At 33.7% G+C, this 15,731-nt stretch overlaps 2 protein-coding genes across 2 annotated transcripts; one reads left to right on the top strand and one right to left on the bottom strand.

Moving 5' to 3' along the window:
• On the top strand, positions 1-1,927 carry LOC113236534 (SH3 domain-binding glutamic acid-rich protein-like). The gene is made up of 4 exons (XM_026472651.1): positions 1-126; positions 241-444; positions 649-747; positions 941-1,927. The coding sequence occupies exons 1-4, from the start codon at positions 82-84 to the stop codon at positions 1,436-1,438; spliced, it is 846 nt and encodes a 281-aa protein (XP_026328436.1). The 5' UTR covers positions 1-81; the 3' UTR covers positions 1,439-1,927.
• Positions 1,928-2,118: 191 nt separating this feature from the next.
• On the bottom strand, positions 2,119-14,555 carry LOC113236533 (sphingomyelin synthase-related 1-like). Its single transcript, XM_026472650.1, has 5 exons — positions 14,056-14,555; positions 11,955-12,159; positions 10,038-10,324; positions 5,913-6,105; positions 2,119-3,087 (listed from the first exon to the last, which is right to left on the bottom strand). Exons 1-5 carry the CDS (start codon positions 14,504-14,506, stop codon positions 2,661-2,663), a joined length of 1,563 nt encoding a protein of 520 aa, XP_026328435.1. The 5' UTR covers positions 14,507-14,555; the 3' UTR covers positions 2,119-2,660.
• Positions 14,556-15,731: the final 1,176 nt, after the last annotated feature.

Here is a 15,731-nt window from a genome sequence, read left to right as displayed (position 1 = left end):
ATGGCCAAGCCTATTTTTCTGGTTTAGTGTTTTTTTTCGATTAATATTTTATATTTTAGCAATTTCATCAAACAGACAAACATGGTTGTCAAAGTATATATTAGTGGTATTTCTGGAAACAAAGAGGTATGGATAATATTAGAAAATTCCTGAGACGGCCGGGTGCTTATCGTATCTTTTTCTTTAATCTGAATCGCAGTAAAGGTTGCATTTTGATTACGTGATTTCTATCGATTTCAGGTGAAAAAACGACAACAACGTGTACTGATGATACTCGATTCAAAACACGTAAAATATGATGTCATTGACATAACGGAGCCTGGACGAGAGGCAGATAAAGATTTTATGCAAAACAATGCCAAGTCGAACGGAGCCACCGTGAGCGACCCTAATCCGCGCTCGCCACTGCCCCCGCAGGTGTTCAACGACGATGAGTACTGTGGGGTATATATCCATTAGACATTTTCTATTTACTTTAAAAAATAAACCAAAAAGGAACACTATGAAAGTAATAACATACTTCCTGCCTTATGAGTATGTTATCACTACCACTTTGTTTATTATTTGCATTACTACAATGCAGTTGGCAACCTACTCTTAATTTACAGATTTGTGTAGCGAATGCAAAAACCTTATTTTATATTTCAGGATTATGATCAGTTTGATCTTGCCAATGAAGTAGACACCCTTGAACAGTTCTTAAAAATAGAAGTACCTCCAGAAGAAACTCCACAAGAGCAAAATAAGGTAAATTTCAGTTCCTATTGATATAATATAGCTTATGACTGGCACTCGCGGAGCGGAATGTACTGTTTATCAGTAACTGACACTGTATGCCTCTGTTTTGAGTCATCAATTGTATTGTGTTACACAAGGTTGATTATATAAACAGATACATATACTAATTTACAGTTTATAATGATTCAATTTTTATTTACAGGAAACTACATTTAATGGTGATGTTGATGCAAAAGGAAATGAAAGCAATTCCAAGGAAGCATCAGCAGAAAGGGTACCTACATCAAAGGAGACCACTCCAGCTAAAGAGAGCACACCGCAGAGAGAAGCCACACCAGCACATGAAAATGAGGCTCCAAAGGAGTCCTCACAAGGTGAGGATGGTAGTGTGGAGCCTTCTGACAAAGAAGGTTCTACTGGGAAGGAAGTATCACCAGAAAGGCAGAAATCAGTTGAAAAAGAAGATACACAAGCTCTTAATGCAGCTTCTATTGAAAAAGAGTCTGATGTAGGATCAGAAAAGACATCAAAGGAAAATAGCCCTGAAAAAGAAGAGTCTGTCAATGAAAATGGAACAGCAAGCTCTCGGGAGCAGTCTACAGAGAAAGAAGCAGCTGGTGACTCTGAGGCAGCAGAGAGGAAAAAGGATAATCCCTCAGAAGCTCTAATTAAAAATGAGCAAGCGGCCGCTGAAGATTAAGGACTGGACACTATGTTAATCGCTTTTCAGCTCAAAGCAAGCCCTCTTAGCACTAAGCAAGCATTATAAAGTCTGTTCTGTTAATGGTGATGCATTGTCTCACTTCTTTGGCACGATTTAGTCATTGTATATACTACAAAGAAGTATTTGTTGAGAACTGATGTTTGTGGCAATGTATAGTTACATGTTTCCATGAGGTGGTCTAATATAAATTCATTAGATTTTATTAATCAATTCTTTATAAAGTTCCATGTAAGATTTTTATTTAACAATTTTATTCTCCGTTAAGGCTTCTATTATTAAAGCATCGTCTTTTATTTTTATTTTACAATTTTATTAATTTGGCTTATAATCGTAATTAAATTTTATATTTAAGATGAAATATTATTTATCATGAGTATATTACTCATAAAGAGTGCTCTTTTTTGTAATTTTTATTTAAGAGATCATTACATGCCGCTTTAAATGTTAATGAATTGAATTAGTCGGCTCACCGCTCGGTTTTTTATTATTTCATCATATACTTATTACGTAATATAGACGAGCATTGTTAGGAAGTGACCAGGCACTGCTTCAGTTTGGGTTTTTAATAAATTACCTTTTTTCATGACAATCTTTATTTCATCAAATATTAATATTAAAGACATTTTTTTTAACTAATTTTCATACGAATTATATAAAATGCTAAAAATTAAATTGAATTTTATTTCTCAATCCCTGATTTTTAGGTTTTTTCTTATTTGGCATTAACAATAAGTGCACATATACATATATATCATTGGCAGCTCAATAGAATTTCGTATAGCTTCTAGTCTAGTAATTAGCTAACACTAACATTTTCTTCAGCTACAAGGACAGAACAGTAATACAACGCGACGATAGATGTCTGTCAGGATTGTAGCAAGTGGAAGGCTGTGTTCTCCACCTATCCCAATGGGGAAAGGGCGTGGAGTGTATGTATGTATTTTAGTAACACAATATAATGTCATAAGCTAAAACATGTTTATTTCCACGATTTCTTTGAGCAAATAAATCTTAACAATTTATTTTATTATACATAGTTCAACTTACGTTAACAAAAATAAATATGGAGTAACATTTTATAAAAATCTAAAATGGAAATGTAAGACATCAGGTATCTAATTCACTTCATTGTATAAATTATACCTACAATGAATCTAAACAGCCTCTATAATATACGCTAAAAAACTAGTTTATAATTTCATATACTCTTCTTCAGTACTGGAGATGGCGGATTGCTTAAATCTTTGAAGAGCGACTCTGGTGGAATTTCTGCTACGTTTCTGTGCCGTAGCTCGCACTCTGGGTGATCGTCAAGGAGGCAGGCCTGTATGTTTTTGTCGAGAGAGACTACGCGCTGCCGAGAGTTCTTGAACTCTTCAACAAGGCTTAAATTTCGTTTGATGCCGTCGACTAACTTGACGACGGAATACTCGCCCATGGCAGCACCTTCCTGTAACTTTGTACCGGCGATCTTGGCCATAGATGAATCTCTCACATCAAGGAACGTCTGCACACACCAATCCTTTAGGTTGCTGAGGATCGTCACAGGCCCCTCATACTCGTTGGGTACGATGCCGTCCACTTCTGATTCGAAGAAAGATAATAGGGGAAACCATATCCTTGTTCTGTAAACAGATTTGATTGCATTAATTCTTAGAATCGTTTAAGCTTACCGAGTTTTTAATAAGATAATAATGTGCTATCGTTAGCTGATTTTATCTCGTCAAAACACAAAAAAGTGAACGATAATTTCAAGTGATGATCGATTTTTACACGTATTATGTTTCTACTTAACCTTTTTATTATCCTTAATCTACATCCTCATTAACGAATAGTAAACAGCGCGCATTAGTACCAACATTGAAGGTCGTATCGATTACGAATGGATTTATGGACGATATTTCGATGGCCCAACGGTTTGCCTGTGGGTGCTGGAGGTCCCGGTTTCGATTCCCGGTAGGACCAATTTCGAAAATGAACTTTTCTAAATTGTTTCTGGTCTGGGTGTGTTGGGCAGTGACACGGAGTGAATTCTGTTGTTCTGGTATTCATAGTAAAGGGCATTTGTGCCCTTTGATACCAGGAAATTGGTGTAGTTATTCGACACTGTTAGTATTAATTTGAAGATTACGGAAGATCAGATAAATATTATACATATTTCGCACGAATACCGCCCAACGACAATTATCTCTAATTTTTTAAGATGTATGGTCAAATAGGGTGAAATTCAACTTGCTATCATGTTTAGGGAACGAGTGGCTTTAGCTTTTACAAGTAACACAAAAACCTAGCACAAACAACAACCACGCAACGCATAAAGGAACAAAGATATAACTGACCAATATAGGTCAACACTAATGCATACAATCATTGTGTCAATATTGGTCGACCTTAATTGTTTACAATGTACCCAGTAGACTATTTTTAAAAGGATAGTATTAGTTTCAAACCATACAGTTGCGCAACGACGGTACCTTCGGTGCAGAGCAACGAAGGGGCACTCGAGGGGGTCGGTAGGCTTAAGCCGATACGAGCGAACAGGTTTAGTTTGCATGCCGAGTTCTAAGGGTTGACGTGATTTAAATTATTTTTGAATACGTTGAGTGAGTTCACGAAACTTATTTGTATGTATATGTCGTCTGCATAAAGGTAACACCACATTAGTGACATTTTCCACAAAAAACTCTCCAAGTTATGTACCAGAAGTTCGCCACCTTTTTGCAGATAAAACTCTTAATAAGTTTATAGCTTTTTTGTTACTGAGAATCACGTGCAGAAAGATAGTGATTTACCTTTAAGCAAACGATATAATAGTGCACAACTGTTCTGTATACGGTTATACAACGAAATACAACAGGGATTTAAAATTTCATAGATTTTCCCGTGACGCGAGGTATATTTTCCAATATTTTTGTAATACGTATACGTAGGTATAGTTGACGAAATATTATTTGCACCGATTCGTCTTACCTCTTTATCTTTAGAGTACAATAGAATGAGCCGTCTCGGCAAGGCACGTGCCATCTGTATAGTGCAAATATCTAGTTTAAACACTTTTATGCATTGACATTTAACTGTGATCTTCACGCGGCGGGACTAAATTTGCTGAATTAGTAAGAAAAGAGTTGGTAGTCGGTTTCCTATGGAGTACCTATAGTTGAAAAAAATAAACGACCTGATAACCAAAGAAATAATTCAAAACTAGAATTCAGAAGAAGCCTTAGCGCGCCGGTGACTTATACGATGGCCCAAGAGCATTAAATCCCTGTACGCTTTAAATAAAAGAAGTGTTAACGGTTTTATTACACTATTGCAATAGAAAGGATCAGTCGTTCCAAGCGATAACATTTATCGGTGCTAATAATATTTCTTCAAATAGTAGATGTAGACCTACCCGTATAATATCTATGCATGAAAGTAAATTGTAACTCCCTTGCCGCTACCGTAATAATCAAAAGAAATAGAAATAATTATTTCAACTTCTATCTTAAGTCGATCATGAAAAATAAAATATACGTTGTGCAGATATTACTTAGGTATTTCTTTTTTAAAAGATAGGTGTTATAATAGGTTGGTTATTATTTATTATTAATTACGCTTTAAGAAATAGCAGTGCACGCACGAACGTATGTGCAGCTTCATGACTAGATTAAGAACTAGCAAATCATGCGGCCCTAAAGCTGCTATGCTACTAAGTTTCTTTGTATGTGGAGTGTTAAAAATTCAAGTTAAAGAGGCACACCCCGCGCGCGATGTGTGTGGACCTCTTGAACTCTTATCGTGATGTTTGGTTATTTAGTATTTTAATAAATTATGATCCACTAAACTATACACTTGTAAATTATGATCCACTGATGTGTGTGTGAATGTTAATCTTGTTTTTTATAGACAATCGTTCATATTTTATATGTTTATTTATTGGATATTTATCTTTCCAGGTGCCAGTTATGGATAGATGCTTGTCAAAAATCCTGACTTGGAAGATAAAAACATTAAACAATTAAATAACATGTATGTATGTGGCTCACTCTTCGAAGGATGGATGTATATTTAAAAGTACTGCTATTCCCGTTTAAACTTACCATTTGCTTCAATACATTATATGTATACATATAATACATTGTTCATCCGAATGCGTATAAACTATACATATAGTTAAATTTAATAACAGAAAACTGAAAACATCGAAAAAAAAATATATTGTGTCACGCAAATAGTTCGCAGTGCCACACTTGTAAATTTTTATAACTAGATCATAAATACTTAATAATTTTTTTAACAATTTCGTCATTGTGTATTGAGAAATAATATTTATTGTTAATAAATCATTATGTGACAACCTTTTTTTTTGCATTTGCGTAACTACCTACACGCGTGGCGGTATTACGCGAACTTCAAAGGCGTTGCGCTACTGTAGGGGATATAATTGTAATACTGTGGTATTAGTCACCTGGAAGAGTCATTCTGCATAAGCGCTTGGTTATTAGAGAGCGTGTGATAGTAGAGGAAGAGGCGGCTAGTGATGTAGAACGCGATGAAAACGTCGATGGAGTAGTGCTCATGGGCCGCCAAGATGAAGAAAATGCCGAACATGTTCATCACCCATGTCAATATGTGCAACAGGTACAAGCTGCGGGACGTATCTGTTAAAGACAAAAATTACTTTCATTAATATCAACACTAGGACCCACGAATGACATCAATATATTTGATAATTTATGACAGTAACCTATATTTAAAGTGTCAATGCACTTATACGCTCAGTATCTTTACAAGCAACACGATGGCGATTTTAGACGACCTCGGTGGGCCAACAATTATGGGCGCTGAATGCGGATTTCCCGACTTCGATTCTCGGTAGGACCAATTTGGGAAATGAATTTTTCTAAATTGGTTATGGTCTGGGTATTCAGGGAAGTGCCCCCGAAGGGAATTCCGTTGCTCTGGTACTCATAGTACAGGGAATTCCCTATTTGAGAACAGGCAATTGGTGTGGTTGTGTGACACATGTTAACAAAAGTACAAAAGTGGAGACAAAAGTATTTACAAATCTTAATAGCTCCACCCATATTAAGCAGTGGAGATAATATGAGTACTTAAAATATTACTGGACCCACTAGTGGAACCAACAGTCCGAAAAATATTTTTTAATAAAAAATTATTTGCAAGTATTTACAATGATATCTTTGAACACATATCGGGTAAACTCGATGTAGACCCAAGTGGAAGTAAATAATATTTTTTAATATAATATTATTTAGTAATTAAATTTATAATTAAGCCGCGTGCTACGTGAGTGATATTATTGTGACAATGATAACAATATACCTATTTCATCAAAAGATCACTTAATGTGTGAAAACGAAGGAAAGGCGTGCCCCGTGATAATACTCGTATATGCAAGACATATTAATGTAGTAATTCTCTTTTTTGATCTACAGCGGTAATAAGTCGTATTTTTCCAACTAAACACGCATGTAGCACCGAATCAAATTACCAACCTTATTTGCTTGTTAGTGAAAACAGACAATAAATAAGGGACTTAATTAAATTAAATCACGCTATTTCTGTCGTATAATAATAACCACGGCCATGAAACGTCACCCCGCACTGTGGGCCCAAATTGATAATTCTTGGACATAGCAATAACTTGTGGAGTATCAAGCTATTTTTTTTATGTGATAGATAATAACATTCCTAACAAGTTTTATTCTTGTATAATTTCTTGAAAAGTTGATAGTTAAGGAGAAACAAAAATTTTTTTACATGGATAATCTAACAAATCCATAATTTCATATATGGAAATATACTTTTTATTTTTATCTCAAAACATACGAAAATGTAATTTGCGTAGGTTACTTACAGTATAGTTCCAATAATTTTCTATGCAGAAAAAATAATCCGTCTGCATGTACTTGCGGCTTTATAAGTAAAAGTGCAGCAAAATGGTATAAAAAAAGAATACAGAGCTGATTTTTTTTCATATGGTACATAATAACATTCCTGATAACTTTTATTAATAGGAAATGAAACTATTTTTCCGGATTTAAATCGCGTATATTTGCTTTTTCAAACAAACCGACGTTTTAGTTTATTCTAATTTCTATTAATAATTAATAATAAATTGAACTTAATAAAAATTCATTCAATAAAATAATTTGTAAAACTTTATATAGCGTAAATTGGAATGTTTTCTTTGTAAAATTAAAAATAAGGTATTTAATTAATGACTATTGTAACTATAGTGAAAAAATAGGGTGGTTTGCATCAATATTAGACATAACTGGTTGAGGACTGTACCACCTCAGTGAACCGTGACCATGGGATCTGTAAAGGGCCAGAAACGTCGGTTTGTTTGAAAAAACAAATATACGCGATTTAAATCCGGAAAAATAGTTTCATTTCCTATGTGTAACAATCGCGAAAACCTAAGAACTCGATAACTTTTACTAATTTCTTGAAAAGCTGATTGTTTCAGAAAAAAAAATTTAGTTTTTTGTTTGGAGTACTAAACATTTTATTTTTATCTCGAAATGTAGAAAAATGTAATGTGTGTGGTTTATTTACAGTATAGGCACAATCATTCTTTATCAAGAAAAAAATAATCCATCTACAGGTACATCTGTAAGTACCCACGCACATCACATTTTCATATATTTTGAGATAAAAAATAAAATGTATAGTTCTCCATACAAAAAATAATAATTTTATTTTTCTTCAAAACTATCAACTTGTCAAGAAATTATACAAGAATAAAAGTTGTTAGGAATGTTACTTATTATATATCACATAAAAAAAAATTTGCTCGATACTCCACAAGTTATTCCTATGTCCAAGAATAATCAATTTGGGCCCACTGTGCGCCGTTGTATTGGGCGTGTCGATGACAATAAAACAAAGAAGGGTTATCATGGGTTAACGTCAAAACGCTAGAAGTAAATATTGGTTCAGTGTAGATCTAATTATAGACTTAGCATGGAAAATGACATGTTTAAGGCAAAATTCGTAGGCGGCGACTTTAGTGGCAATTTATAGACACACTATGCTCAAGATAAAAACGTTAATTTGTACCATGTACATTATTGGGAACAAACAACTTATAATCAGAGATGGGTAATGGGTTAAAACTCAAGCAACCCGCCCGGGTTTTAACCCATTTCCGCCCAAGATCGTGAACGTGCGATTCAATTGTTTACGATCGATCTAAAGATTTTTATATCAATTTATTTCAATGCGATTTTCGGGTGAATCGATTCAATAGAAAGGTAAATCGACTCTAAATTAGAAAGCAATAAACATTTTGTAATAATATCATTAAATTTGAACAAAATTTCACTTACAACTAATATTTATTTGTAAACAGTTTTTGCCCTCGATTTCGGGGGTTTATAGGTTTTAACCCGATATAAATCGATTCAACCGTTAACAAAGCGTCGGGTTAAAAACCGGCCGCTTGCACGCCTCTGCTTATAATCTATTATATAAGTATACAATAATATATCTTTATCCTGTATGCATTCCATTATTATTATACCAATTGCGATTAAAGGTTCGAGAGTTGTTGTGCCTGCGCCCGCGAAAATTTCTAAAGTATTAGATTCCACCGCAGGGCACAGGTCTTCTCTAAGGAGAGCCATACTGGCCCAATACGGGCTCGGGATTCCACATGTTCTAGTTGGCATGTAGATGCACCGGATACAGCTAATTCCACATAAATGAAAAGCTTACAAAACACATTTAATATGTTGAATGTTAACGAAGCCGCAAAAAAAACATTGTACTTTTCTGTAAGCAACTACTGAAGAAACTGAGTAGGTACGTATTATATAAATAAAATATTAAGAGAGTTAATTACTACGTACTTAAAGCAGTATGTGTATTTCTATTAAAAATTCACTTAATTACTCGTTGTCTATGTGGGCAGGTAACATTTGTACATTTTCTACAAAGAGCATCAAACGACGCAGAAGCATGATCACAACGTTGGCAACAAAAACATAATATTACCATTATTATTTTACCGAATACCAACGACACAGTTCTCGCGTGATAACAATATGTAAACATTGGATGCGTCAGAACCACAATCTATACTTCCTTATTACATCGACGTTAATATATATTAATTGAGTGACGTGTGAATGCATGTACCTATACAGTTAAGATTGTGAATACATTTCAAATTTTCTAAAGTACATTCTGTCACCACAGTCGTGGTATACCAGCGGTTTGACATACCGCCTGTCAAGCATGTCATCGAACCTCTGAGCTTTTCGGAACTTATGTGCGAAATGTTAATTTGTTTACAATGAGCTTTTCGGTGAAGGAAAACATCGTGAGGACACCGTGAAGTTTCGGGTGGTCTGTGCCCAGCAGTGGAACTATATACAGGCTAACCATTATTAATACGTCTTGTTAATATTATAAAAATGCAACAAAAACTTTTTTATATATAACATCAAGTGACGGGACGATTAAGTCGAAGGCCTGATGGTAAGTAAGCTACACGCCTGTCTTAATGTATGCAATTATCAAAAGCGCGTAGTTTAGATAACAATATTGAAAAATATCTCACATTCAGTAATGAAGAAATTAAGCAGCGTCAGAGCCACCGTGTGCCCTGAGAACATGTAGTCGCCGCAAGTTCTGACGCCTCGCACGGACATACCGGCGCCACTCCATATGTCGTAAGCTTGCCGCAGCCGCCTGCCCCACACCGTCAGGTCATCGGCCGGCGGATACGACCGCGGTTCGCACTTCAGATGTGAGCCCGGCACCGATAGTGATGTGATCAGCATAGTGAAGCATCGCAGTAAAAACACAGTACCGGCTAATGCGAAGAAGCGCCGAAGTATTATGAATCTGAAGCAAGAAATTAATACTAAGATTGCATATTGCATATATACTCTTTTGCAAGTCTTATTGGTCAAATAACTGCTGGAAGTCTTATTGGTTCTGAAACGTTAGCTGTCCGATTTACGATTTCCGGTTTTAATTGCACTAAGAAGCCAATTGATAAATTGCTTACTATGAAAATTATACAAGGAGGTCCGAGGTAAAATGTCTATCTTCAGTTTTGGCTTATCAAGGCTTTTTTAAACATTTTGTTCACCATTTTTTCCAATGTCTTCTACTAACATTTATATGTAATAAATGTGATTTCATAGAAAAGTCATTGATAAATTCTAATTTTTTTTTATGTGTATAATACATAAAAAATATATTTTATATTTGCTTGTCTACATTATGCTTGAACCAAAGTATTTATACCCTTACAAATGCATTGTTTTAAATATGTGTTAGTGTAACAAACTTTCGAGACAATACAGAGTTCAATGACATATTATTTGCTGATCATGACTCCCATTGAGTAAATAATAAGATATTATAAAATCATACACACTTTACTAGAAACCTTTGTTATGATATCTTGACATAAACCTTATAAATCTTTTAAAGCCGCGATAAGATATTCAAAATTTTTCAATTTCAAAAATATATTTTGTTCTGGTAAATGGCAATTTAGCACAATGCAGTTCAAAATGATACCTACTAGGTCAACGTCAACCAATTACATTAATCGCAAAATAACACCATTGTGTTGTGATGTGTTGTCAACACTTTGTTTCAAAGGTGCAACACTAATAACAATTTACGATAATACAAATAAAGACAACCTTGATGGTCAAATGGGTTGCACACCGGTTTTCATGATGTCGCCATCTCTTAGGTTCCGGGTTCAATTCCCGGCCGGGTCAATGTAGAAAATTTTGTCTCTGATCTGGGTGTGTGTGGTACTATCGTTGTTTCCAATTTCCATAACACAAATTCTTTAATTACTTTGGGATCAGAGCAACAGATTATTATGTGATGTTGTCTAATACTTATTTAGAGGTTTATTTATAAATAAAGAAGGAGCTAAAGATGTATTGTTATGTATTCCAGTAGTAATGGTCAGGTTTACACCTTGTTTGTACTACTAGATAAAGATATAATATATATTTCTACTCTTATATATAGATAATATTATAAGAATGTTTAGTTTGTGCTTGTCAAACAATAAAACATACTAATTTATATTTACTTTGGTTTCCTCATGGACACAGGAACACACCTAGACCTGTTGCAAAATAGCTGTTGTTTGAAAAAGTACCATTTTGTGAAAGAATAATTTTCAAGATTGCAAAGGACACAAGCATTAGGGAATAAAAAATTAAGGAAAATTTTTAGTAAAAGATAACACAATTCTTAATTGAGCTAGTTTATAGGAAGTATTGAATTGAAAATGTATTTATTTACATTTCCGCAATTGCTGCCTACTTTCTACATTGGTTTACCTTCTTCAAATATCGCCACTGCAACACGAGTTATATGGCTCAAATTTTAATATTGAGTTACGCAAGAATAACTTGGTCATATTTATTTTATGAACTGTTTTTACCTGTCATATTCTGTAAATATGCAGCCAAATATAACACAAAAAGAAACTTACCTATGCTTATGGAAGAACAGTACCACAAGCCAAATAGCCATAAGAAGAGAGCCTGTTATCTCGCACATGTCGAAAGCCCAAGGGATGTGTGGCACATTGTCTAAGAAGAGATCTGGCAATGGCGGATATTTTTTCATGTCGGGCACCTTATCATGCACTATCACCATTACTACTGCCGTCACCCATGTCACTAGGAACACATAACCTGAGAGAAAAAATTGTAGTAATAATTCACAAAGGATGATATTACAACATATAATTAAAACTATAATTGATAAGAATAGAATAGAATAGACATTTATTGCAACACCACAACACATAGATACAAAAAAAAAACAAAAATTGATAACATTGAGACACAATAATTGAGAACAAACAAAACAAAAAGAAAAGAATTAATAAACAAAATAAAGAATACAATAAAAAAAAAACAAAATTCAATTAAAAATTAGAAGACAATGACATAATTAAAACAAGGAAAAGAATATTTATGAATGTCTTTAGAAGATTATAAGACATTGGATTTCCCTTGTTAGTCATACAATTCTATTTTAATCAGAAATTTAATAGGCAGTCAAACAAATCCAGTCCACTTTAAATAAAACATTAAAAATTGTAAAAGAGTAAGAATTTAGGTATCACTTTGTAGAAAATAAAACTGCATAAAAAAGGTTCACTGTGGTCTTGAATTTTTAATTTATTATCACCAAATCAAGGGTGACAGTGACTTTTTAGCATATTATTATATAGCAACTTATGTAAATAAGAAATTATAGTCGTCACAATGTAAGAAGCATAATTAGACAGCTACTGAAAGCGATAGTACATATTGAATGCAATCAATGAAACAGTAAACAAATAATTATGAACTATATAAAAAATATAGGGTTTTTTAAAGAAAAACATTAATTTTAGTGAGGCATAATACACGCAGAAATTCAAAAACAAAATGCAATTTTGAGTTTGTTCAAAACATATTACAAACAATTTTTTTTTAAATTTTTTTTGAAATTGTAATCAATTAATCATCAAATTTCATCAAGTCAATTCAATTTCACCTAATGACTTCAACTATGAGTGTGTGCGTTGTTATCATTATTATTTAAAAAAATATTTCCTTTTTGATTTTGATTTTGACTTCTCTGTCAACATGTTAACATTGATAATATGATTGACAATCAAATAATTATACATATAGGCGATACTAGCTCAACTGATGATTTTGGCCAATCTTCCAATAAAAGTGAATATTAAACTACGAAGTCTTTGTTTTTCTTCAGAATTTAGCTATTTAACTACAGGTTAACCTTATGAACTCTGTTAATGTAACTACTGGTGATCATTGTGATCAATTAAATACTTACTTATTACAAAAGCTATATTGCTTAATTGTTCTATCTAGAACTGAAAATTAATGACCCGAAAAATAATCGAAGCTACCACACTCATAAAATTTCAAATCAATTTCTCATGAGGATAGTTTAATATGGTAACTGATATGTTTTAGATCACATCCTTATTTACATTGCAATGGCAAGTGCCAAAAGGTGCATCTTATTTTGTAACTATATATATACATATATAAGTGTATGTTATTATAGAGTATTTTATAGAGTTTTTGCCACTCATAATAATGAGTGGCAAATACTTTGCTCATAATTACAAAAGATCATACTGATTTTGTCACAAATGAAATAAAATTTCCAACAGTAGAAGTGCTTAGTAATTGCACTAATTTGTAATATAATTCACTATTTAGACTGACAACAAGGGAAAGTCTTGGCTATAAACAAGTGTGATGAAATGATTTTTTTTCAGATTTAAATCATGTATATTTGTTTTTTCAAACAAACCAACGTTTCGGGGCCTTTACAGGTCCCATTCCAATTCATTTCCTATGTGTAACAATTGCAAAAACCTAAGAACTAGATAAGTGTGATGAACTTGGACTCCATGGACCTAGGACCATGAGGTTACCTGTATTAATACAATTCCATTGGCTGTTATTACAATACAGGGTTTTAGTAAGCGTTATGAATTAATTGTTAGGTTAAAAATACATAGCAAGCAATAAATTGATTACAAAGTATCACAAAGTTACCTAATGCAATGGCAGTTTTCCAAATCTCCGGTTTCAACTTCGAGGCCTTCACATCTGGAGTAAAATTTCCCACACATTCTGTATTTCTTTCATACGAAAGTTCATTAGGTAACTTGTGAAGATTATAACTTAAGTGAGATAAATTAGTGCCAAGGAAGTTTATGTTCGTAGCGGGGTTGCTAAGCATCTGCTCATCGCATAGGCCGAGCTCTGTCATCGCATCACGATTACATCTTTGCAGCTTCTTCACCAACAATATGAATCGTTTTCGCTCACCAAGTTTTAAGTGGTCAAATGGGTACTCATAGAAATCTCGATCAACGAAAGATAAAAGACACTGGCCGTCTATATCATGGGCCCTACAAATATCTACAACAACACTGGATATTTTCTCTCTAAGTAATAAATCTAACACATCTCTGTTACTCCACAAAAGGATATCATTTTCCATTATGATGAAATAATTTAAATTTCTAAGTTAAATGCTTCTATAATTTCTCTTAATACTGTACAATTTAACAAACTGGAATTATTGAGACAAACAAAGGCACACTGCCAATAACGATCACTAAACTGTGTATTTATTTCTCAAAAATCCATGTTGAAGTGTGTGAAAATGATACATTGTCTTTTTTATATGACAATGACACATTGTAAAAATGTTGCTATATTATATTTTTATATTCTTATTTTTGAGCCATAGACATTTTATAAGTCTGTGTTTTGAGCTTTTGGCATCACTTTTATTAAGTGTTTTCTTCTTTATTTTTTTTCCATCCTCTAACACCCGTATTCTTAAACGTGTCCTCTAGGTTTCCTCAAACTCAACCTCACCTGAGGTGTCCTTAAGGAATTCCTCAGCACTTCGTCGAAGTCGGGCGTATTCCAAAACTCTAATCTATGCTCAAGTCCGGACTTGTGTATGATTTAAAGCACTAGAAATCATACTTTATATAATCACATACTTTATATAATCATACATGTGAATGCTGGCAGGGTGCAGGCTGAGGCAGCTATTATTTCTGCCAAAGCAGATGATCTGCATGCCCAATCCATAGCTGCCATTTGCAAAGCAATTACCGAGTTGGTGTCCGCAGTTAACCTTTTTGATAGAATATTTAACAAGAATGACAGCTTTGTTTTCAACATGTTTTCTTAATTCCTGCTGATGATATGTTCAATTGTGGAAATCTGAAAGAGCGTGAGCAACGAAGGTCTAATCTGTAGACTTTTGTCACCTTTATATTTCCACAGTGATATAAACATTTTTTTAAATCTATTTTGAAAAGGCCCATAAACATCCTGGTGTTTATGTTGGCTTCATACTGTATCTAAATAACTACCCATCCTGCTTTATCTGTCACTACTCTCATGAGAGGTATTGCTCTTTATCAGAAAGCAAGACCCCACACAGGAGTATAGAGCTTCACCACCCTTCATCATTGGGTGGCTCAGTCTTAAATTTAGGTCTCCAATTTTACTATATACATATTTTTGTTTCAGACTTCTTTGAAGAATAAAAAGCAAGATCGCTCTGGAAATGAAGGATGATTTGGGGTAGATTGAGGCAATAAATAAACTAAAAATACAATACACTTTTTTATTTCAACCTCTTAAAAGTATACATCAATTTAGATATTAAGGTAATAAACAATTACAATAGGTATACATTGTCA

This window comes from Hyposmocoma kahamanoa, unplaced genomic scaffold, assembly GCF_003589595.1.
Source record: "Hyposmocoma kahamanoa isolate Upper Pololo Valley unplaced genomic scaffold, ASM358959v1 92, whole genome shotgun sequence".
NCBI lineage: Eukaryota > Metazoa > Arthropoda > Insecta > Lepidoptera > Cosmopterigidae > Hyposmocoma > Hyposmocoma kahamanoa.
This window is presented reverse-complemented; position numbering and strand designations above follow the sequence as displayed.